Here is a 23,881-nt window from a genome sequence, read left to right as displayed (position 1 = left end):
TATTCTGGGTGGGGGGACAGGAGGGGAAACAGTGTAGCAGCCACTGCACTGGCCGTTGGCCACCCAGAGATTCCCATACGGAGGGGAAGTCCTCAGGGAACTGGATGATCCAAGTTTCCAGTGGCTTTGCACTGCCAGAGCAGAGCAGCCTCAGCAGAGTCCAGGATCCGGGCCAAGGTCAGTGCCTCAGGACAGTGCCTCACTCATCCTGAGAGTCCAGGAAGGAGAGAGGAAAACGAGAGACCGTACAAAGAAGGGACACAAATGCCGGGGGATGAGGCAGGGGGCTCAGGCTGTGGACTCTAGGGAAGGAAGGGCTCTGTGTAGACTGAGACACGACCACGGCCTGTACTGTCCCCTTGGATGCACACCGCCAGGGAAACGACATGGTGCAGGGGTACACTCCCCAGAGACAGCTACCCAAGGGGCAAGGAGCTGTGGCTAAGGCAGGAAAAGCTTAGCCTCCCAGAAGGTGCAGATGGTGGTGGGAGCAGCTTGACTGAAGAGATTCAAGGGAGGGCAGGGAGACCTGGATTGGCAGGGGGAGAACCACCTTGCTGGGGGCTACATGTTGGTGCGCAGGGAGGAGTCCAGCAAGGGGTCAGGTTGGGTGACCCTCCTCATCCTTCCCCTGGGCTTCCATGACCCTCGTTAAGTTCTAGACCAGTGAATGAGGTGCTCTAGCTAAGCCCCATCAGCCCCGAGGTGCCCGCAGCACGCAGGGGTTAAACCCCAGGTGCTCTCCCGAGGTAGCGAGTGAACGTTCGCACTCTGCGCCTCTTTCTCCTGAGCACACTCCGCCGGCGCTCCCAAGCTGAAGCCCCATTAGAGAGCTGTTATCAGCCCCTGCCGCACTGGGGAATCGATAGCTCTGCGTTACTGCTCCCCCCGCTTCAGCCCTTTCTCCCCTGTACACCGGCAGTTGCCCTATAGGACTCTCTTCCGGGCCCTTTAAGAGGGCCAGGGAAAGCATTGTCCTTGTCACAGCAGATAAAGATCAATACCGAGATGGGGCTGGGAAGAGGGAGCCACTGACCATGAAAGGTCAGTAACCTTGGTATTCACTGCGCCTCGATTTGTCTTAGACACACAGCTGTTTAATTTATCACCGAAGCAAAAGCAGAGGCGGGAGGAGGGGTGAGCTGCTGAAGGAAACGTCAAGTAAGACAAAGCACCTGGGTCATTAGGGCCCTTTGACATAGGAGGAAAGACCCCCATTGATTTCAATGGGTTGTGGGTCAGGCATTGAGCAACCAGCTGACCGCTGTCCATAGGATGGGCAGGTGTTGCATGCAAAATGGCTTCCATTTTCAGCCAGCCCTGGGGAGAGCCCAGGCTCTGGGTGAGAGGGAGGATGGCTCAGTGGTTAGGATGCGGGCTAGGGACTCTGAAAACCTCGCTTTGATTCCTTGCTCTGCTATGGTCTTCTGGTGTGACCCTGGGCAAGTTCCACCTGGGGATGGGAGCCACGTTAAGTGTACTAGCTGGGTCTGCAGCTTGAAGTTTCAATGCTTTTCTGAGCCTAGGAAACAAGAGCTGGAAACTGCGCAGTTCTCCAATGAAGGGTGCATAGCCCAAGAGGTCCGGGGGGGTGTCTCCGGCAAGCTTGTGCCAAGGTTACCAAGCAGTCCGGCTCTCTCTGTATTACTGACCTGTCCTCTGCATTATTTACCGCTTCCCGAATCTTTGTGTCGTCTGCAAACTCTGTCAGTGATGACTTTGTTATCCTCAAAAAGAAAAGGAGTACTTGTGGCACCTTAGAGACTAACCAATTTATTTGAGCATAAGCTTTCGTGAGCTACAGCTCACTTCATTGGAATGCATCTGATGAAGTGAGCTGTAGCTCACGAAAGCTTATGCTCAAATAAATTGGTTAGTCTCTAAGGTGCCACAAGTACTCCTTTTCTTTTTGTTATCCTCGAGGCCATTGGTGAAAATGTTAAATAACGTTTATTTCCCTTTGCAGGTCGGGTTTTTAACGGTTCTGCAAAACCCATCGACAAAGGCCCAGCTGTTATGGCCGAGGATTTTCTCGATATTAATGGTAAGCCCATTGCAAGAAATTAAGATGGCAAGAGATGTTGAGCACATGATCTAAGGGCAGAGACCATGTCTTCCTGTGTGTTGGGATGACAGCCCTTTTGCTGTCAGTCATAGCAGAGTGGCCAAGGAGGATAGGTTTGTTAATGGCTATTAGACAAGATGGGCAGGGATGCAACCCAATGCTCTGGTGTCCCTAAACCTCTGACTGCCAGAAGCTGGGAGTAGACGACAGGGGACGGATCACTCAATAATTGCCCTGTTCTGTTCATTCCCTCTGGGGCACCTGGCATCAGCCGGTGTCAGAAGATAGGATACTGGTCTAGATGGACCTTTGGTCTGGCCCAGTCTGGCTGTTCTTATGTTTGCACTTTGCAAAGGGGGGCAGGCAGATCCCAATTTTACAGGTGGGGAAACTGAGACAGAGACGGGCAATGACTCGACCAAGATCAGAGCAAGTCAGTGGCAGATCCAAAGAACCCAGGTCACCTGGCTACCAAGGGCCAGGCCCTAGTCCCTGGACCACGTGAGCCAGCACTAAAGGTTTCAGATCACGTTAGCAAGAGGCTGCTGGGCTTGAATTTGACCAAGTTACCAAGGTTTTTTTGTTAATAGGTAATAAATTCCAATGTGAACAGTTATTTTTGTCAACAAATAACCATTGTTCTTTGGTGTTTGCAATACAAACATTGCAGCACTGGGCTTGTGCATGAGACTCTGCAGGTGAAATTGACTAGGGACTGACAAGAAGGACCAATGAAATGGACCAAGCTGTTTTAAGTGCCCAAGCCAAGTGAAGGGTAAGAAGGGAACTGAAGTCAGTGGGGAGATCTTCCTGGCCAGTGTGAGTTAGATGAGGCTCCAAAGAATACTGTCGCCTCTTTAGTCCTAGGGATTAGCCAACATCCGGGGTCCTCCTGGGCTGTTTCAGTGACGATGAGAAATGGAAGCTTGGACTCAGGTATATTCTTCGGTGAAGGGTTGTTTGTTTACAAAAAATGAACGCAGAGTCCTGCTTCCCAGAGCACTGTGGGAACAAACAGGAACAGGTCCCCTGCTCAGAAATCCCCAAGTCTGCCCCTCCAGCCAGCTCTGTGCCCAAGAAGCTTTGTCCCTCTGTTTCCTCTCTGCATGACACTCACAGCTCCTCCCTCTGTCTCCAGCACCCACAGCCCGCAATCAATAGTTCATCAAAGAGTCAGCCTTGGGAGGTTGTGGAATCTCAGTCACTGGAGGTTTTAAAGAGCAAGTTAGACAAACACCTGTCAGGGATGGTCTGACTCTAGATAATCCTTCGTCCTGCCCTGAGTGCAGGAGACTGGACTAGAAGACCACTCGAGGTTCCTTCCAGTCCTATGATTCTATGAATATCCAGCCTCTGCCTTTGCAATCAGCGAAACCTCTTTGAAGCTAACTGGGTTAGCTCTATGTTGCCATGCGGCCTGTGGCCTTGCACGGTTGCAGCTGTTTTTACTACATATAAAGGGGCTTGATTGTTCCGTCCGTTGAGTCAGAAGGAGAGCCCGGCACCACGGGCTTTAACAAGGTACATGATTGTCTTTGGACCTAGGGGCTTGTCTGCACTTAAATGCAGCAGCTGTGCTGCTGTAGCTCTTCAGGGAAGCTGCTACCGATGCCAATGGGAGAGGGTCTCCCACTGGCGTGGGTGCTCCACCTCCCTGAGAGACGGTAGCTAGGTCCACAGGAGAGTTCTCTCGTCGACCTAGCGCTGTCTACAACAGGGGGTAGGTTGGTGTAACCACGTCGCTCTAGGGTGTGGATTTTTCACACCTCTAAGTGTAGTTACATCGACCTAATTTCCTGGTGTAGACCAGGGCATAGACTCCCTGACAGTGACCATTGGCACATTTCAACATAACAGTATGTCAGGTTTCTCCATTACTTTCAGCTGTCGTAATCTAAGGTGGTGTTAGATCCAGAAGCCCTTACGTAGCTTTTATTCAGGCAAAACCTCCCCCTGTGAAGCTGAGTGAGGTCTACACGGCTTGGCCAATGTATTTGTACTGTGCCGATGTCCCTCTAACAACAACCAGCTCTTTAGTGCCCTCAGCTATGTGCTTGCAGCTCCCACTGACTTCACTAGCATAACCCACAGTGGAACAGCCCCCAGTGGGCCGCCAGTTGAAATGACACCACTGTGTGGGTCATCTCTGGGGACTGAACCTGGATCTAAAAGAACAAGCCTCTACTGCTTGATCTAAAGGGCCCAGTCTGTTAGTTCAGAGGCGGTAGCAGACTCATAAACTTCTATATGGCCCAGCCACTGGGGAGCTCCGAACCTGTGTTCTGCCAGCCGTGGTTACATTTGCATGGATGTGTCTGAGGGGGAGCAATGTCAACCTCCAGGGGGCACATTTTTACACACGGGTGTCTAAGTGATGCCTGTGTAATAACACACAGGCTGCCCCACAAGAACCTGGATTCCTGCACACCTGAGGGGACTGCTCAGTCAGCTGATCACCCCCATGCAACCCCTGCCCTATAGATTTTAAAGGGGCATTGCCCAGGTCAGCAGGCCCAGAACGACACTCATCTTTCTGGGCTCTTCTCTCTCTCTCCCTATTTAGACTATTTTCCCCCTCTGTGTGAGGTTTTTGTATTTTTCATATCTAACCGTTCATTTCCCTATCCCCACGAAACCATCCAGGTCTTTTAAGTGACCCGACAATAACAAACCAGGTCCATGAGCACCCCTGCAACAACCGCTTCCTGCCTTCTTGTTTCAGGTCAGCCTATCAACCCTCATGGTCGCATATACCCCGAGGAGATGATCCAGACTGGCATCTCGCCCATTGACGTCATGAACAGCATCGCCAGGGGGCAGAAAATCCCCATCTTCTCTGCCGCCGGGCTCCCCCACAATGAGGTAGGCCCTCACCTCTCTGCCCATCCCTCCCTGTCCCCTTCTGCAGCAGGGGCGGCCAGGGCGCATGGGGCGAGGGTGGACGCATCGCTGCTTTATGCTAACATCAGAGGGGCTGGAAGTTGGGCTCTAGTGGCATTGCAAGCGCTGGGACCACTGGGGCCCCGGTAACCCTGGATGTTTCCTGCAGGGAGGGGTGCCTGGCCCGGGGGATTGGTAATGGTGGCTGGAGTTTGATTCCCCTGTTCCTAGCTGGCCCAGTTCGCTGTTCCCAACAGCTGTCCCTCATCGGCTGGCTGTGCGGTGTCCGGGTGAGGTGCACCTCAAGGCCTCCTTTGCCAGCAGGCCGGCCCAAGAACCCCCCAGCACCACTGAATCCCCCACCTCTCTGGCAGCCTCGGCAGGGATGCCAAAAACTGGGTGAGCCCTGAAGAGCGAACCAGACCTTAGAGAAGGTCCCCCTGAGTCGGAGCCGGGACACCCAGGCAGAGCCGTGTGGGTGAGAAGCCTGCCCTGGCTCTGCCCAGTGCGGTGCCTGTTCTGTGTGGCACCTTGTCAGGGCGACAGCCTGGGAGTGCAACACTTTCTACCAGCCAGCCATTCTGGTTCTGCAGGCAGGGCGCTGGCCTGGCGCTCAGGAGACCTCGGTTCTAGGCCCAGCTCCGACCTGCTGGGTGACGTCCAGCAAGTGGCTTCCCCTTCCACCCTTGTCTCTCCTGTCTGTCTAGATTGTCAACTCTTGGGTAAAAGGAAACTGCCTTTCATTAGACCTATCCTCCAGGAATTTATCTAATTCTTTTTTGAGCCCAGTTATAGCCTTGGCCTTCACAACATCCCCTGGCAAGGAGTTCCGTGGGGTGACTGTGCATTGTGTGAAGATGTACATCCTTACATTCCTTTTAAACCTGTTGACTGTTAATTTAATTGGGTGACCCCTGGTTCATACAAATATATACCTCTAGGAACAAATAATTTAGACTGTACTTACATGATGGGGGACTCCATCCTGGGAAGCAAGGACTCTGAACAAGATTTGGGGATCAGCTGATTATCCACCACGAACAGGAGCTCCCAGTGTGATGCTGAGGCCAAAGGGGCTAATGTGATCCTGGGATGCAGAAACAGGGGAATCTCGAGTAAAAGAGTTTATTTGACCTCTGTATTTGGCACTAGTGTAACCACTGCTGGAATGCTGGGTCCAGATCTGGTGCCCACAGTTCAAGAAGGATGTTGATGAATTGGAGAAGGTTCAAAGAAGAGTCACGAGAATGAAGAAAGGATTAGAAAACCTGCCTTCTCGTGATGGGCCCAAGGAGCTCAATCTATTTAGTGGAACAAAGAGAAGGTTAAAGGTGACTTGATCACAGTCTATAAGTACCTACATGGGGAACAAATATTTGATAATTGTCTCTTCAGTCTCGCCAACAAAGGTCTGACATGATCCAGTGGCTGGAAGCTGAAGCTAGGCAAATTCAGACAGGAAATAAGGTGTGCATTTTTAGCAGTGAGAGTCATTAACCATTGGAACAATTTACCAGGTGTCGTGGTGAACTATCCGTCACTGACAAATTTTAAATCAAGATAGAAGGTTTGTCTAAAAGCTCGGCTCTAGGGATTACTGGGGGGCAGGTCTCTGGCCTGGGCTAAGCAGGAGGTCAGACTAGATGATCACGATGGTCTCTTCTGGCCTTGGGATCTATGCGAGTCCGCATGGAAGATGGAAGATGTGGTTATTTTTCTTTGTATCTCTCTGCACCTCCGGCGCCGGCGCCCGCACTCATCGGCCAATCTCTCAAATCCAGCCCCGGGTTTGGAAGGGCAGGGTGGCGGCTGGACTGACTCCTCAGCCCTGTGTGCTGATCCAAGCAAGACCATGAAAGCCGGTGAGCGGCGAAGCCGGGCTGCGCTAGAAACGCCAAGTGAAGTTTGCGCCGCAACGCCAAGCTGCACCAGCCCTGATCATAACCCCTCGGTCGTGAACTTTGATGAACTCGAAATATCCGGTCGATCTATAACTGCAACAGGTGCAGCCGCTTTGGCAACGAAATGGAGATCCGCGGCCCAAGAGGCAATCAATCCGCTTCCTCCTCTGACAACAGCAGCGCGTGCCACGCCAGAGAGCAAGACAGCGAGGCAATCGGGCGGAAAACCCGGCCTGACAGATCGGGAGTGACAGACGAAAGTTAATATAATAAAGTCAGGGCCCAGTGCAATGGATGCTGCGACAGCACAAGCCAGAGGTGGGGAGGGATCCAGGAGCACAGCCGGCTGATAAAGGAGGGCAGGGAAATAGCCTCCTCCTCGGCCCCTCTTTTTGGGGGACCAAGGGGCGCGGGTAGGCCTGGGTGCCTGTGTTAGAGCCAGGCCTCCAACTGGTCCTGCCGTGATTTTGAAGTGGATTTAAAGGCTGTTAGGGGAGCGGATGCCCATGGTAGGTACTTACAGGAAGGATCAGGTTAGAGCACGGACTCTCATCACAGGGCGAGTTATAGGTCCTTCCCCACCCACCGTCACTGCCCCTCTTCCCCCATCCTAGAATATAGACTATCAGGGTTGGAAGGGACCTCAGGAGGTCATCTAGTCCAACCCCCTGCTCAAAGCAGGACCAATCCCCAACTAAATAATCCCAGTCAGGGTTTTGTCAAGCCTGACCTTAAAAACTTTTAAGGAAGGAGATTCCACCACCTCCCTAGGTAACGCATTCCAGGGCTTCACCACCCTCCGTGTGAAAAAGTTTTTCCTACTATCCAACCTAAACCTCCCCTACTGCAACTTGAGACCATTACTCCTCGTTCTGTCATCTGCTACCACTGAGAACAGTCTAGATCCATCCTCTTTGGAACCCCCTTTCAGGTAGTTGAAAGCACCTATCAAATCCCCCCTCATTCTTCTCTTCTGCAGACTAAACAATCCCAGTTCCTGCAGCCTCTCCTCATAAGTCATGTGCTCCAGTCCCCTAATTATTTTCGTTGCCCTCTGCTGGACGCTTTTCAATTTTTCCACATCCTCCTTGTAGTGTGGGGCCCCAAACTGGACACAGTACTTCAGATGTGGCCTCACCAATGTCGAATAGAGGGGAACGATCACGTCCCTCGATCTGCTGGCTATGCCCCTACTTATACATCCTAAAATGCCCTTAGCCTTCTTGGCAACAAGGGCACACTGTTGACTCATATCCAGCTGCTCGTCCACTGTAACCCCTAGATCCTTTTCTGCAGAACTGCTGCCGAGCCATTCGGTCCCTAGTCTGTAGCGGTGCATGGGATTCTTCCGTCCTAAGTGCAGGACTCTGCACTTGTCCTTGTTGAACCTCATCAGATTTCTTTTGGCCCAATCCTCTAATTTGTCTAGGGCCCTCTGTATCCTATCCCTACCCTCCAGCGTATCTACCTCTCCTCCCAGTTTAGTGTCCTCTGCAAACGTGCTGAGGGTGCAATCCACGCCATCCTCCAGATCATTAATGAAGATATTGAACAAAACCGGCCCCAGGACCGACCCTCGGGGCACTCCGCTTGATACCGGCTGCCAACTAGACATGGAGCCATTGATCACTACCCCTTGAGCCCAACGATCTAGCCAGCTTTCTATCCACCTTATAGTCCATTCATCCAGCCCATACTTCTTTAACTTGCTGGCAAGAATACTGTGGGAGACCGTGTCAAAAGCTTTGCTAAAGTCAAGGAATAACACGTCCACTGCTTTCCCCTCATCCTCCATCACTGCCCCCTGCCTTCCCCTCACACACCAACAAGTTCCCAGCAAGGTCCCACCCTGTTAACAGAATGATTATTATTAACCCAGGGCAGGGCATCGGCGAAGCTGCCGGCTGTCTCATGGGTAAGCAGCACCCTGAGCCCTGGCCTGGACGAGGTCAGGTCAGCCGGGCCGGCTTGGTGGGGAGCGCTCTTCCTCCTGGTAGGGCGTGTTGGGAAGACAGCACAGCCAGGTCTGAGCAGGGCTCTCATCTCCTGCAGCACCAGCTCCCAAAGCTTTTCAGCTGCATTTCTAGCTGGAGTTCCTGCCTTTTTGGTAACACCTTTTTAAATACAGGGAGCAAGGCTTTAGAGATGGGACAGGCCACGTTAATATACTCTTCTAGGGGCCTCCATTCTCCAGGGCTTCATCCAGCATCGGTTTCAATAGCCCACCCATCTATCCCTCTTCTGCGGCTTACTAGATCTCACTAGGGAATATGGAGGATGGGAGTGGGGGGAAGGCAGGGGGCAGTGATGGTGGATGCGAGGGGTGGAGAGGAAGGCAGGGGGCAGTGATGGTGGATGGGGGGGTGGAGGGGAAGGCAGGGGGCAGTGACTCGTCCCCTTTGTGGATCAGGCACAGGGAAGGACACATGACACCCACAGGCCTGTGGATAATTATTATTTTTATTATTGCTGTTATTTATTATTTGTACTGCCTGCAAACCCTCGTCACTCACTGCGCCAGGCGCTGGAGAAACACAGTCCCTGCCCCGAAGAGCTCACAGTGTAAGACAAGAGACAGCAGACAGATACAGAGAGATGGTGGCATACAAACAGAATCGTAGGACTGGAAAGGCCCTCGAGAGGTCATCTAGTCCCGTCCCCTGCACTCAAGGCAGGACTAAGTATTATCTAGACCCTCCCTGACGGGTGTTTGTCTAACCTGCTCTTAAAAATCCCCAATGATGGAGATTCCACAACCTCCCTGGGCAATTTATTCCAGTGCTTCACCACCCTGACAGGAAGTTTTTCCTAATGGCCAGCCTAAACTGCCCTTGCAATTTAAGCCCATTGCCTCTTGTCCTGTCCTCAGAGGCACCAGCAGCGGAGCCATTGTCCTGTTTTTTGTAGGCATCGCTGCAAAGGAGAGTTTCAGGGCGGGGGGAGAGAAGGAGGATGATGACGTGTTCGGGGCTGTTTACGGGGAACTCCTCCCCAGCACGTGGGGCAGCAGGGGAGGAAGCACCAAGGGGCTTGTCTGAAAAGGTAGCAAGTGAGTGCTGGTGATGGGCATCAAGGGCCGTTTGGAGACGAGTGTCGACATCTCAGTAGTGAGCGAGAGGTGATAGGAAGGGTGGGGATTGGCCATGTGGGGCCTTGACGGTGAAGACAAGTAGCTGGTGTTTGAGCTAGAGAAGGGGGAGGCAGTGGAGGGAGGCAAAGAGAGGGGTGACATGGTCACAGTGCCAGGCTAGGCAAACCCCCTTTGCCTCTGTGTGGAGCTGAGCAGGGCCGGCTGCCGTTGCCAGGCCAGCGAGAAGGTTGCTGCAGCAATCAAAAGGCGCCCGGTGATGGGAGTTCTGGCTGTGCAGAGGGACAGGAACGGCCGCATCATAGAGACAGGGCACAGGAAGAACCAGCCAGGGTTAGACGTAGCTGGAAGGGAGGACCCAGAGAGACGGCCGAGCCAAAGAGGGGGCCCAGGTGCTGCACCTGGGTGACAGGCAGGATGCACAGTGATGGAGAACGGCAGTGGTTGGGAGGAGATTAGGATTCAGCCTCCATTTTCCTCTGCTTAGCAACATCCCGTGACTCGGTCCTCTTCTGTTACATCCCTCAAATACTCCCAGAGGCAGTTCCCAGGTTCCCCCTGGCTCCGCATTTGCTGTGGTTTGACCAAGCTCCAGTCTCCATCAGCTAAATTCTTCGCCAGCATCACACGCTGGCTTCAGTGGAGTTACCCCAGCGTGCCGTTCGGCCCCCCCCCAGATCTGAGACTGGGCTCAGGCCGCAGAACTGGACCCAGAGCCCAAGTGAGCTGGCGGCTCGGGCGTCGGGCTCTGAGGCCGGGCTGAGGTGCCCGTCTCTGGGTCTGAGCCCTGCGTCTCTCCCCTCCACAGATCGCCGCTCAGATCTGTAGACAGGCCGGCCTGGTGAAAAAGTCCAAGGATGTGATGGACTATCACGAAGAGAACTTTGCCATCGTCTTCGCAGCCATGGGGGTGAGTCCGGCCAGGGGCTGGGGAGGCTGCTGGCGGGGTCGGCGCAGGCCTCCCAGCTCCGTGCAGGGCCTTGCCTCAGGCAGCAGGTCCCGGGGCGGAGGGCTGGAGATTGCCGAGACACCAGCTGGGCCCCTTGCAGCCCCGTGCAGCAAGCTTCTGAGCGCAGCCTGGACTAGGGCTTTGGCTCAAACCCAGAGCAAGGTGTCCAGACCTTGCCTCGGGACCTGGGGGTCAGAGTCATGGTGCTGGGGCTGGGTTCGGGGACAAATCTGGGGAGCTCAGGCTTGGGGCTGAGTCTGGGTTTCAGAACGGCCCCGGGGCTGAGCATTGGGATGAACCAGGGCCCTCGGGCAGGGGCATCCCTGAGGACCAGCGTTTGGGGCTGAGCCCAAGCCAGCGGGTTCGGGGACAGCCCAGGCACTGGGGGATCAGCACGAGCGTGGGAGGATCCGACGCTCTGCTTTGGTCTCGGAGAACTGCTCCTCGGAGGCAGCTGGAAGGACGAGGCAGAGTGAGTGGTCGGTGGGGAAACTTGCTAAGCCCTGGAACCGCCTCCCGGCCCCCTCGGGCTGGGCCCGGGTACAGGGAGAATCCCCCTGTAAAGAGCCAGGTGGTCGAGATCAGCAGCGCTGTGCTCCCCCCTGGTGGACAGCTGTGTCCTTGCAACCTGCTCTGCTCCTGGGCCCCCCACCGCTCCCTGCCCCTGGCACAGGCTGCTTCCTCCGGAGACGGTGCCAGGATACCCAGCGCCGCGCGGAGAGGTGCCCTGCAGCCGGGCCAGTGCCCCGAGGCGCGCCGTGTCACAGCAGCCTGCCCCATCCTGGCAGGCCCTCGTGCTGCGTCCCCAGGGTGGAAGGTCTGGGACATGGGCCCAGAGGAGTGAGAGCAGAAAGCAGTTAAAAGAGCCAAGTTACACTGAAGAGGCTGGGGTGGGAACTGGAGACTGGGACTCAGGACACCTGGGTTCTAGTCCCTGCTCTGCCACTGACTCCCTGTGGGACTGTGGGAGAGTCACTGCCCTCCCCTGGCCTCAGTTTCCCCATCTGTACAATGGGGACTGTTGTGTTGCTCAGCCCCGCCCCATGCTGGATGTGATTGGCAGGTGAACATGGAAACCGCCCGGTTCTTCAAGTCGGACTTCGAGGAGAACGGCTCCATGGAGAACGTGTGCCTCTTCCTGAACCTCGCCAATGACCCCACGTGAGTGCAGCCCCTGCCTGTCATCAAGGGAACTGCGCCAGATCAGGGCCCATTAACCATAACATGCCCGGCCCCCTGCCTTTTGTTCTGCACGTGTGCAGCGCCTAGCGCACCAGGGTGCAGTCCATGGCTAGGCTCCTGGGCACTACCATAATACACCTAATAGCAATAAAACTGTACAGCACCTAGCGCAACGGGGTTCTGTCTATGGCTGGGACTTCTGGGCACTACTGTAATACACCGAATAGCAATTAAACCATACAGCGCCAAGCACAACAGGGTTCAGGTCTATGAGGGGTTCCTGGGCCCTATGGTAATACAAACAATTAATAAACTTGCGACCTGGGAGGCTACAGACATCCTTGTCTTGGCTCTGATCTCCCTCACGGTGGTGTAAAGCTGGAGTAACTCTGTGGAAGTCGATGGAATTGCTCCGGTGTAAGTGAGAGGAGGGTCAGATCCACTGGGCCTAGTTATCTCCGGAGTAATTCTACTGAGGTCAATAGGCCCAATCCCCCATTGCATTACGGGCCCTAATGCCACTCTGGGGAGGAGCTCGTCTCTTTGGGCTGCGCTCACACTCCTTTTCCATTGGGTGCATGCCACGTGGATGCTACACATTGGGCAGCCCTCCTCCTGCATCAGGAGGAAACCACTGACAACTAGAAGGTCCCTCCCCTCCTGCCGGGGCACAGTCCTGCTCAGGGGCCAATCTAGCATTGACTCCAGTGGGAGCAGGAGCAGAGCCTTGGGCTCAATCCAGCAAGGTGCGGAGCAACCTCAGCTCCCCTTGACTTCAGCTAGAGTGGATGCTCCCCAGCCCCTTGCAGATTTCAAGCCCTTTCACAATGCCCCCTGGCCCTTTGTTGGGTAGGGCGGTCTGGACACTCTGCAATGCGGCTTGGTGGCCAGTGGAGGAGAGGGAAAGCGTCCAAGGGATGGCTCACCCCAGAGCAGGTTCCCCTGCCATGTCTGTGCACAGGCCAGGGGATGGTCCAGTTCCTACTGAGAGTGTAACGTAAGGGCTGGTGTGTACACACGGCTGCACCCTGCTAGATAGACTCAGAACTGCTCCCCCACACATCCTAGGCCAGCTGCTGCTCCCAGCAGGGGGCGCGTTGTCTCCTAGCTCAGTTGGGTGGGGCTGGTTTTGGGGGGCAGGAGGTTCTGGGCTCGATCTGCATGGCCCAGGGGTGCAGCCGGGACGCTCCCCGCGGGTGTGTGCCAATGCTATCCGCGGGGTTGGGGTGCTTGCCATTGCAGAATGGGGAACTCCGAGGTCCGCGGGAGCGGGGCCATCTGATGCCCAGCGGGGATTGGCCCCCTTGTAACCTGGTCTCTCGGGGGAACGGCGTGGCTGCGGAGAACGTGCTTTGAGGGGACGCTGCGGGATGCTGTCCGAGACCAGCCTCCGCTAACGGCCATCTCCTCCCGCAGGATCGAGCGCATCATCACCCCGCGCCTGGCGCTGACCACCGCCGAGTTCCTGGCCTACCAGTGCGAGAAGCATGTCCTGGTGATCCTGACCGACATGAGCTCCTACGCCGAGGCCCTGCGGGAGGTCAGTACGGCGACGCTTCCCACCCTGACGCCTCGGCTGGACTCAGGCCACAGCCTTCCCAAGAGCTGGAGGCACCTGTGAATGGGCCGGACTGGGTCCCACTGCCCAGGGAGGGCCAGATTGTACCCAGGCGATCAGCCCCCAGCAGCTCCCACTGAAGCAGGTGAACAAGCAGCGGGAGCTGCCAGGAGCTGAGGCCCTCATCAAACCCAGTCGCTTCCTTTGGCCTCCTAAATGGGAGACAAATGCTGCGGAGACTCTGGGCCGAACGGGAAACTCAGGGGAGATGTGACCCCATTCCCTTGCCTGCGTCAGGCTCCTGTCCACTCCCTTAGAGCCACTCCCATCCACCTCCCGGCATGCACGGGAGGCTCGGCTGGTGTCACATACACCCCAGGGGGCTGGCAGGTTGGGGTAAACGTGGCCAACTCTCTCCCACAACCTTCTGGGACTCGCTTTCCTCGCTACGCTCCTTCCTTCTGGCTCCTTGGGCCTCACCCCCCAGCTGCACCCGGCATCCAGTGGCCGCAGGGTAACTTGCATTGCAGAGGGCTGGGGAAGGGGAAAGTGACTCCAGTTCACGCTTGCCTCTGTCCTGGGTCCACATTTGTGTTTCCCGTCGGGTGTCCTCCCTCGGGCCCTGAACCTTGAGATCACTAATCTGAGCAAACCACCTGGCTGGCAGCGAGGGGTCCTAGGCAGTGCCAAGGTTTTTTGGAGGCATCGTGGCAAAGGCGAGTTTTCAGGCGGGGTTTGAAGGAGAACAGAGGTCGCTCTGCGGGTGTTCCTGGGGAGCTCCTCCCAAGCGCGGGGGACGGCCGGGGGGAAATGCAAAGGGGCTGGGGTGAAGACTTGAGGGGCGGGTGATGGTGTCGTGCGCCCGTCAGAGCTGAGCGCCGACAGCATGATGGCAAAGGAGAGGTAATGGAGCCTCAGAAGCGAAGACAAGCAGCTTGTGTCTGATGCGAACGGGCCTGGGGAGCAAAGCGGAAGGGGGGGCTCAAAGCGACAGGCCGGGAGACTGATCTTTGCAGCAGACCCCGAATGGGCCTGAGCAGGACAAGATAGCGTTTGTCGAGGCTGGTGAGAAGGACGCTGCAGGTGGGGAAAGCCTGGGGGAGTTTTACTATGTGGCTGCAGGAGGGGCAGAGTGAGATGCAGAGAGAATCAGCAGGGTTTATCTGCAAAAAGAAGAGGAGGACTTGTGGCACCTTAGAGACTAACAAATTTATTAGAGCATAAGCTTTCGAGGGCTACAGCCCACTTCATCGGATGCATAGAATGGAACATATAGTAAGAAGATTATAAACATACAGAAAAGGTGGAATTTGCCATATAGCTCAAGCAGTCGGGCCCCATCCTTTTACAACCAGAGGCCCTGGGTTCAGTCCCCACACAGTGACCCTGCCAGGGGGCATCCCACCAATGGAATGGCACGCATGTGGGTTGCACCGTGTCCCCGGGTCAGCGGGCTCCCTGGGCCCCACAACCAGGATCCTCGCGCTGAATGGATGGGACTGGAGGCTTTTCAAAGCTCGGGCAGAGTGCAGCTTTCTGGCAAAGGTGCGACCCGCTGTCCTTTGAAACGTCCGTCTCCGCTGTGAGGGCAGTGTCCCTTCCCCGGGGGAAGAGCTGAGCTTCAAGGGCTGGGTTTTATTTTGCTGGGGCATCTTCTCGCTCCAGAGCCGTTCATCTGACCCAGTGAAACAGAGCACCCAGCGATTCACATGCACCCAGCCCCAGCGAGCGCTGGCGGGGGCTCACGGTGACCAGCACAGACTGAGCCGGCCGTGGAGAAACACAATGGCCAGCACTGGGCTCTGCCCTGTTCTGAGCGAACCCGGTGCTGGGGGAAGGGGCCAGCCCACTGGATCGCAGTGGGAGGAGGGCAGCAGGGGTTGTCCCCTCCGAAGAAGGGAGAGGGTGGAAAGAAACTGGGATGAACTAAGCGCAGGGGGAACCCAAAGGCGGGGCAGGTATGCGATCCGAGGTGTAGCAGGAGTGTGCAGAGAGCTGGAGGGGGCAGGCTCAACAGCCCTGGGGGCGGAATCGCACAGGAGGGGCGCTGCTCCCTCAGCCGGGATCCACCAGAGGGGGGCGCTGCAGCTACGGGACAGCCGGGCAGGGAGAGCATCCGGCTCCGTATCACAGACCCAAAGTGTGGTGGTGGGGCCAAAGCTGGGACAGGTCCTCCCCACGGGGCCCCTCGGAGGATCCCAGGAGGGTGGGCCCCATGGCAGCTCTCCTGCAGCAGTAACTCTCACTCCTGGCTCTTCCCCTTAGGTGTCGGCAGCCAGGGAGGAGGTGCCAGGCCGCAGGGGCTTCCCTGGCTACATGTACACCGACCTGGCCACCATCTATGAGCGCGCCGGGCGCGTGGAGGGGAGGAACGGCTCCATCACGCAGATCCCCATTCTAACCATGCCCAACGACGGTGAGCAGCGTGGGACAAAGGGCACACGGCGGGCCAGCCCATGGCCCCCACGGCAGTCAGGGCACAGAGGTTGCTGGGGGCATCAACACGTTGCTCAGTGATTTGCTGATGCTGCATTAGCAGCCAGGATCCCAACCGGTGGCCATGACCCACACCTGGTGGGGGGAGGGATCTCAGCAGGCGGCTGTGCCCATGCACCCGATGGGAAGGGGGCTTGGGGGGGAATCCCAGCAAGCTGGTGTGCCCACACCCAACCACGCTCTCCCCCACGCTGGTTTTGATCCCTGCAGAGACGTGGGGGTGTCGGAATCAGCTGGGCCCCCAGGGAGCAGGGCTAGAACTGGCCTCCTTCAGCACCCAACACACTAGCTGTGGGCTAATGGACGCCAGCTTTCTCTTCGGCTAGCAGTGGTAGATCCTTTATCCTCTCTGTGGCCCAGCCACCAGGGGCAGCACCGCTCACTGGCTCCTGCACGCCGCACACGGGTCTCCCAGGGCCCTTTGGGGGACCCAGACTGCGGCTGTTTCTCTCTTTGCGGTGTCTGGCCCTCGGGCACATGAGAAGCAGGAAATGGAAAGAGGGAAGCTGCCGCCCATGCATGACCTCTGTCCCTGCCTCCCAATTCCTTATCTGAGGTCCCACAAGTTCCCCTGTTCGCCTGCCAGAATCACACAGGCTGCGGCCTGCACCCCCCTCCCCAGCCAACAGCATCCCGTGGGAGGGAGGGGATGGTGCCCGAATGTGGCACGGGGGAGCTCCCTGGGGGAGCTGTCAGAAGGTGGAGCGCTCCCTCTGCTCCAGGCGGAGACTCGTCAGGGGAGGATGGGTCTGCCCTTTTCTGGGGGGGAGCGGGTGAGGGTCTGCCCATGGCAATTCCCTCTGTATGATGAGCCATTCCTTTGGCTCCTCAGGCCGGGCAGAGGCTGGCATCCTGGGCCAGGTGAAGTCCCATGCCAGCTGTCAGAGGGTGGGGTCATTGCGGAGGGGGCTCATTTGGCCCAAGGCCCTTGGCTGGTTTGCAGACCTCCCAGGCTACCATTGGCTCTGTCTTTTCCTTCCCAGACATCACCCACCCCATCCCCGACTTGACGGGCTTCATCACGGAGGGGCAGGTCTACGTGGACAGACAGCTCCATAACAGACAGGTTCGCTGCCCCCTGAATCCGAGAGCCCTTCCTTCCCCCTCCGTGTCTCGCAGTGGAGCAGAGGGCTCAGGCTCTCATCACAGCCAGGGAAAGCCACTGCCAAAGGAGATGACCCCAAGTCTGGAACCACAGGGGCACACGGAGCCGTGGCTTCGGGGGATTTGGGGTGCTGACTGGCTAGCGAGGGGGCACATGATACAGAGAGGCGAGATCTACTGCCCAGGGCACAGAACTGGGTGCCAGGAACTCCGCCCGTCTAATGCCAGCTGGGCCACTGGCCGCTCCTGTGAGCCTGGGCGAATCGCTCAGCCGCTGTATGTAAAACGGGGCTCACAATCCCCATCTCCTGCTGAGGTTTCTTGTGGGGGTTCACTAGTGGGTGTCCCTCTGGCACTTAACACGCCTTCCACGCAGGGCATGCTAAGGCCGTTGTGTTCGTGTGCTTTCTGCCGCCACAGATCTACCCCCCGATAAACGTGCTGCCCTCCCTGTCCCGCCTGATGAAGTCGGCCATCGGGGAGGGCATGACCCGGAAAGACCATGGTGACGTGTCCAACCAGCTGGTAAGTGCTGCAATGGGTCGGGGGTAGGAATAATTTGCTACATCAGTCCCACCCGCTGAGGGATTCTCCATCCCTACCCCTCTCTCCTTCCCCTTCATACGGAGAGCTGGAGGCTGCCCTCAGTTACACCAGTGGTGTAAACCGGGCTAAGTGCGCTGACGTCCCCAGAGGAAGCATGGTCCAGTGGTTAGGGTGATAGCTTGGGACACTCAGATCAATTCCCTGCTCTGCCCCAGACTCCCTGTGTCCTGGGACGGGTCACCTAGTCTCTGCCTCGGTTCCTTTACATGCAAATTGAAGGTAACAGCCCTGCCTGGGGGATAATCTATCTTACATGGTGCCCAGCTCCGTAGTATCTGGGCACCACACAGGCTTCAGTGGATTTCTCCCCATGCGCCCCTGTTGCAAGTTCTCCAGCACCCCATTCACCGGCCCATCCTTTCGGTCGCACCCCCAGTACGCCTGCTACGCCATAGGCAAGGACGTGCAGGCCATGAAGGCCGTGGTCGGGGAGGAGGCGCTGTCGGCAGATGACCTGCTGTACCTGGAGTTCCTGCAGAAGTTTGAGAAGCAGTTCATCGCCCAGGGTAAGGAGCCCAGCGTCCAGATCCACACGCCCAGCGGGCCCGCAGCGCCCACACGTCTGCAGCAGGGCGGGGAAGGGCACGGCTGAAGCAAGCCACTGTGTTCGCTACAAAGAACAGGCTAGCGGCTCGCAGGCAGGCGTTGTGGGCGGCCCGGTGCCCTCATTCCGCAGACAGCCAGCAAACGAGTGGTGCTAAGTACCCGCTGTGGAGCCAACGTCGGGCTTTGAGGGCACAGCCTACAGCCAGTTCAGGACAGAAGGGGCTGAAAGCTCCTATCACAAAAAACTTTGTAGCCCTAGTCTCCAGAATCCCATTCTCCAGCCTGCCCCGAGGCCTCCTGGCCATTCTCCAGTCTCTCCTGGGGCCCTCTGGCTGTCGCCAGCCCCTTCTGGGTGGCCCTGACCGTTCTCCAGCCCCTCCCAGGGTCTCCTTGACGTTCTCCAGCCCCTCCCGGGAGCCCTGCCTGTTCTCAAGTCTCTCCTGGGCCATGGGTGTCCCTGGCCATTTTCTAGGATTTGGTGGGGTGTGAGGCTCTTTAGCCCTTTAGACCCTCCTGGGGTTCAGGTATCTCTAGCCGTTCTCCAGACCAGCGTAGGGTGCTGGGGTGCATATTCATTTCTAGCCCCTCCTGGGGCGTGGTGTAGGTGTCCACCCTTGGGCCCCAGGTGTCTGCAGCCAGTCTCCACAGTCTCCCAACGCGCCTCTGTCCCGCTCGCCAGGCCCCTACGAGAACAGAACCATCTTCGAATCGCTGGACATCGGCTGGCAGCTGCTCCGCATCTTCCCGAAGGAGCTGCTAAAGCGGATCCCCGAGAGCATCCTGGCCGAGTACTACCCGCGGGAGGCCAAAGCGCCAGGCCCACAGCACCACGACACGGCCCTGTAGCCACCTGCTCCGCTCCGGGCCAGCCCCTCACTCGGAGCCTCGTTACCAGCTCCTGTCACCCCCTTTGGGCCCCTCGGCGAGTGAATTTATGTAACAGAACAGCCCCTAGTACTGCTGAGATGGCACTTTCCCAGGCAGTTCCAGGGTGGCTCTGCGGCTGGGGGGGGGCTGCGTGATATTTACACAGCCGGCAGCTAGTGTGCTCTGTGCTCTGTCATGCTTCTGTGATGCTGTCCCAGAGTTGCTGTCCCAGCGCGCCCCCTTGTGGCTGGAGGTAGTGATGCCACAGCTCTGCCTCAGTTTCCCCCACGGCAATTTTCGGCCTGCTCTGGCTGTAAAGGTGACTGGTCCTCTGGCCCAGCCACTGGAAAGCCTTCAACCCTTTGTGGGGTGACAGGGTCCCTAAAGCCAAAAAATGCGGCAAATGAAAGATTCCCTCTTTAACCCCTTCCTGTCTGGGGCAGGGTTTGTCTGCCCCGTCACATCAGCCACAGCAAGCGCACGGAGCAGCAGCTGCTGCTGGGGACCAGAGGCCCTGTGAGATGACCAGTCCCTATGCTAACAACAAAGCCATGTCCCAGGTCCCCTCTCCCGGGAGCGGCCGCGGAGATAGAGAGGCTGGGAACTTAGCTGCCTGCCCAGCAGTGCTCCCTCTGCTCGCTGACAGCAGGAGGCTGAGTGGTGCAAAGGAAGCTCTGCCAACTCCTGGAGACCCTCTGCTTCACACCGCAGCCTCTGATCCGTAGCTAGCCAGGGCAGTAGGGAGGAGGCACTGGGGATGATGGGATGGAGGGAGCTCTGGGCTGCATCCCTCTGGCTTATGGTTCGCCAGGAAGGCAGGGCTAGGAGAGCGCATTGGCCAGACCAGTCCCACCTTTGCAGCCCCTTTCTTGAAGCAGATTAAGCCCAGCACGGATGCCTCTTCACCACTGTCCATCCCCCCCCACCCCCCGTGTGTCAGTTCCCTGCCCCCATCCAGCCCTCTATTGCCAGAGGCAGAGATCCAAGCCCTTCTCCCACGGAGCCTGGGATGAGGTGTGTGTCAGGACAGCACGCTGATTGCGCTGCTCCCCCCAAACCCAGGCAGGCCGAGCGCCCCCCACTCCCATCTGGGATAGTCGTTTTACTGCCCCCCCCAGGCTGCCTGGTGGCTGGAGCAGCCTGGGCTCTTTGGGGAAGGGAATAGGTTAAAAGAGGGGGGATCCCACATTAGAGAAGGAGGGAGAACACCCCTCAAAATTCCACTTCCTTTGGGGGGTTGTTTTTATTGGAAACCAAAGGTCTTTTCGGGCAACGAGGTCCAAATCAATACCCAAAAAGAGCCCTAGAGTGCCTCCCACCCCTGCCCTGGGGTGCCTGGGTCCCTCCCTCCCGGGCTTTCCTCCCTGCGCTTCTGGCTCCAGTCTTCCCCGCACGGCCACAGCCCCTGTCCCCACTTGGCCTTAAGCCGTAGCAAAGCAGCCCGTTGTACCGCACAGTCCTGCCAGGTGTCCTTCTCATGGAACGAGATTGCTTCCCACCCCGTGCCCCAGGCCAGGAATCCCGGTTCGCTCCCCCTGGCCTCACCGGCTCCAGGCCTGACCAGACATCGCTATTTACATGGGCCGGGACCCACAACGCTGAGCGGGTAATTAACCTTCAGTAAAAAAAAATGCGGGGGGGAAAAATCCGTCTCTGTTTCTTTAATTGTGGGACATGAGGGGCCGCCAGCCGTTAGGGGGTCTTCAAAAAGCGCCGTCCCGCCCGGGTGGTCAGCTCTCACCAGCTAACCCCACAACATCACTTTCCAACTGACCGCAGCGCGTCCGCCCAGGGTTAACCACATCAGGTCCTAGCCTGAAGGCCGTGATGCCGGGCAGAGCCACGGCCTGGCAGCGGGAGTGGGTCGGAACAAGGCCGCACCAGCCCGTCCTGCTCTCTAGAGTCCTGCCCAGTGACAGCAGAAGCGAAGGAGAGGAAACCGGGCTCCAAAAGCTGCTGGCGCTGGCTGCTCTGGAGTCACATTAGAACTTGGGCATGCCCTGGCCAATTGAGTCCACCCTGACCTGGCGCACTGGCCGGTTCCTGGGCAAAGGAACGAACGCTGTGGTGTTAGAGAAGCACGGTGTGGCACGTGGGGGGAGAACACCTACTGCCGATGGGTGATAGGATCGTTGCCTGAGGCAACATGCCACTGTGTGGGCCCTTTCCATGTGGAGTCCTGCTCCCGTGGGAAGCTGGCGGTGTGAGCAGTACATGAGGGAACATCTCAGACCCGAGCCCCTTCCACCAAGAGAACTTTGCAGGGCCCTGGATCTGAGTGGGGGAGACTTTCCTATAAACACTGGACTTCTTCAGCACAAAACCATCAGCAAATTTCCCACTGCTGGCCTCTCCCCAGACACAGCCGGGACCAGATACTCCCTGGCCCACCTGCCCTTGCAGCGCCACACGATGCGTCTCAGCCCAAGGACAGTCCAGTGCTTAGACTGGGATGCTTCTGAGATCACTGTCGGTCCATGCGGGGCTTGCAGATGCTGTCTGGGCTGCTGCGATTCGGGGGGCCTGTGGGCCTGGGAGCTGAGTGGCGGAGAAGCCCACGCCACCTGGCCCGGAGGAAGATGCGGGCACCGTACGGCTCCTGAAGGGTTGGCCTAAGACTTTATGCTCTGAAAAGAACACAGCACCTATAACCCGATGCAGGGAGGCGTCGGCGCACAGACTACTTCAAGGGGAGCCGGCTCAGGGGCTGGATGGAGCATGGTCTCCGCAGGCCGCTCGCCTGCTGTGGACGTCTGATGAAATCCAGCCCAGCACTAATGAGTGAGGTGCCCATCACCAGGGCCTGCAGCAGAGCCAGCCTCCGGGCTACCTGACGAGCACAGCTGGCCTGGCGTCGGCTGCCTGACGGGTGCACCTCCCGCCTGGTGGGAAGAGGCAGCAGACCGGCTCTTGAGCCCAGCAGCAGCAGTTCAGTGGCTGCTCAAAGCACTCGCCCAGCGCCTGTGCCTGCCCTGTTCCAACCCTGCCCCGCCTTGTTCCCCTGCAGTTAACCCGGCTCTGGCCGTCTGCCCCGATTCCTGACTCCGGCTGTGACCCTTTGCTCTGGCCCTGCCTCTGACCACGGGCTCCTATTCCTGACTCCTGCCCCAGTCCTGGGCTCTGACACCAAAGCCTTTCCACGGAAGAGCGATTGGCCCACGTATCAAACGCATAATGTGGAGTTTTGCAGAGCACATCGCTATCAGTAGCTTAGCAGGTATTGAGCACTGACCTTCACTTCCACAAAACCAGCAACATAGGAAGCAGCAGAGTGGCGCTAATCCGAGTAACCCCCAGGCCAGTGGCTAGCGTCAGGGCTTGCAGAGGAAGGTGTCAGAGCCCAGCAGTAGCAGCTGAGGGATAATCTGCCCCACGCCATGGAAGTTTCCTGTCCTGATCCCTCATGTTAGAAACTGGCTTACGCCCTGAAGCAGGAGGTTTTATGCCCCTGCGAAATGAGTTTGCATTAGCTGTTACAACTGGCTATTCGTTATATGCAAAATCCAATCCTTTTTGAATCTTGCTAAATTCTAGGTTTCAATGACATCCCGTGGCAGTGAGTTCCAGAGGCTAATTGGCTGTTACATGACAAAGTGTTTCTTTTTAGTTCCTTTTATCTGATGTAAAGGTCCCTGGAGGTATTCCAGCGCTGGCTCCCCTATTCTAGTCAAGAGCCTTAGACGTGGGGAACCAGCTTGGCACAGGTGGGAGGCTGCCTGGTATGAAGAATCCCCTGGAGATGTACCAACTGAGGGCCACATTTATCCTTGATGTAACTCACTAAAGTCAGCACAGTTGCCCCACGGATGAGTTTGATCCTGAGAGAGGAGTGATTGTGCCACGCGCCGGAGGGGACAGGGGGAGAGATGTGATCGCTGTTACAACTAGATTCAATGTGAATTCCACTTACCCCAATTTCCGTTCCCTAGAAATCCTAGCTCTCCATATGCACCGTGTGCCCCCGGGAGTCCTATGTTACTGCATCCCCTGCTGATTAACTAGCATGAACTCTGAGTTCGGAGGATTTCCACGGTTAGGGAGGGAAGGGGGAGTAGCTGCAGAAGACAGGAGCCACCTTGGCGCTGCTTGAGCTCTTCCTGGCGCTGGCGGCCCCGGGCGCTGCAAGCGACAGTACAAATAGTGAGGGGTACGGCCGGCTGCCTCCAACCAAGGGCCGCTGTCTGCTTGAGATACTCTACAGGGACCTTTCAGGGTCCATAAACCCAGTGAGGGCTTGTCAGCTCTGGACTGTCCTTGTGTCTGTGCAGCGCCTAGCGTAACAGGGTCCTGATCTTGGCTGGAGCCTCCAGGTGCTACTGAACTATAAAGAATACGATAAAGCCGGCCGGGGGCTGCTGTAGCCGTCAAATGGGTTAAACAAAACTGTAGCCAATCACTCGAATGTGAATTGTCAGACGGATGGAAGATACTTTCGGCGAGTAAGAGAATCCCTAATGGTTTCTAAACTGTCCTAGGAATTGCCAGACTGGATCAGACCCAGATGCTGCAGAGGAAGAACCCCACAGCAGTAGATGTGGGATAATCTGACCCCACAGAGGGCTCATCCTGTTCTGTAATAATCAGATATTGGCTTTATCCCTGAAGCAGGAGGTTTCATACCTCTACCGTTATTTTAGTT

The 23,881-nt window shown here is 57.0% G+C and overlaps 1 protein-coding gene across 1 annotated transcript in view; it reads left to right on the top strand.

Moving 5' to 3' along the window:
* The window catches only part of ATP6V1B1 (ATPase H+ transporting V1 subunit B1), an 83,732-nt gene extending 62,854 nt beyond the window's left edge, over positions 1-20,878 (top strand). The window contains exons 5-14 of the mRNA XM_074950193.1: positions 1,967-2,044; positions 4,788-4,927; positions 10,743-10,844; positions 11,947-12,044; positions 13,482-13,605; positions 15,889-16,039; positions 17,103-17,185; positions 17,644-17,748; positions 18,206-18,335; positions 19,055-20,878. Of these exons, the coding sequence (XP_074806294.1) occupies positions 1,967-2,044; positions 4,788-4,927; positions 10,743-10,844; positions 11,947-12,044; positions 13,482-13,605; positions 15,889-16,039; positions 17,103-17,185; positions 17,644-17,748; positions 18,206-18,335; positions 19,055-19,221 (1,178 nt within the window). The 3' untranslated portion in view covers positions 19,222-20,878. The remainder of the gene's footprint in view (positions 1-1,966; positions 2,045-4,787; positions 4,928-10,742; positions 10,845-11,946; positions 12,045-13,481; positions 13,606-15,888; positions 16,040-17,102; positions 17,186-17,643; positions 17,749-18,205; positions 18,336-19,054) is intronic.
* Positions 20,879-23,881: the final 3,003 nt, after the last annotated feature.

Source organism: Natator depressus, chromosome 4 (assembly GCF_965152275.1).
Source record: "Natator depressus isolate rNatDep1 chromosome 4, rNatDep2.hap1, whole genome shotgun sequence".
Taxonomy (NCBI): domain Eukaryota; kingdom Metazoa; phylum Chordata; order Testudines; family Cheloniidae; genus Natator; species Natator depressus.
Note: the sequence above shows the minus strand (reverse complement) of the source record. Positions and strands in the feature narration are given on the sequence as shown.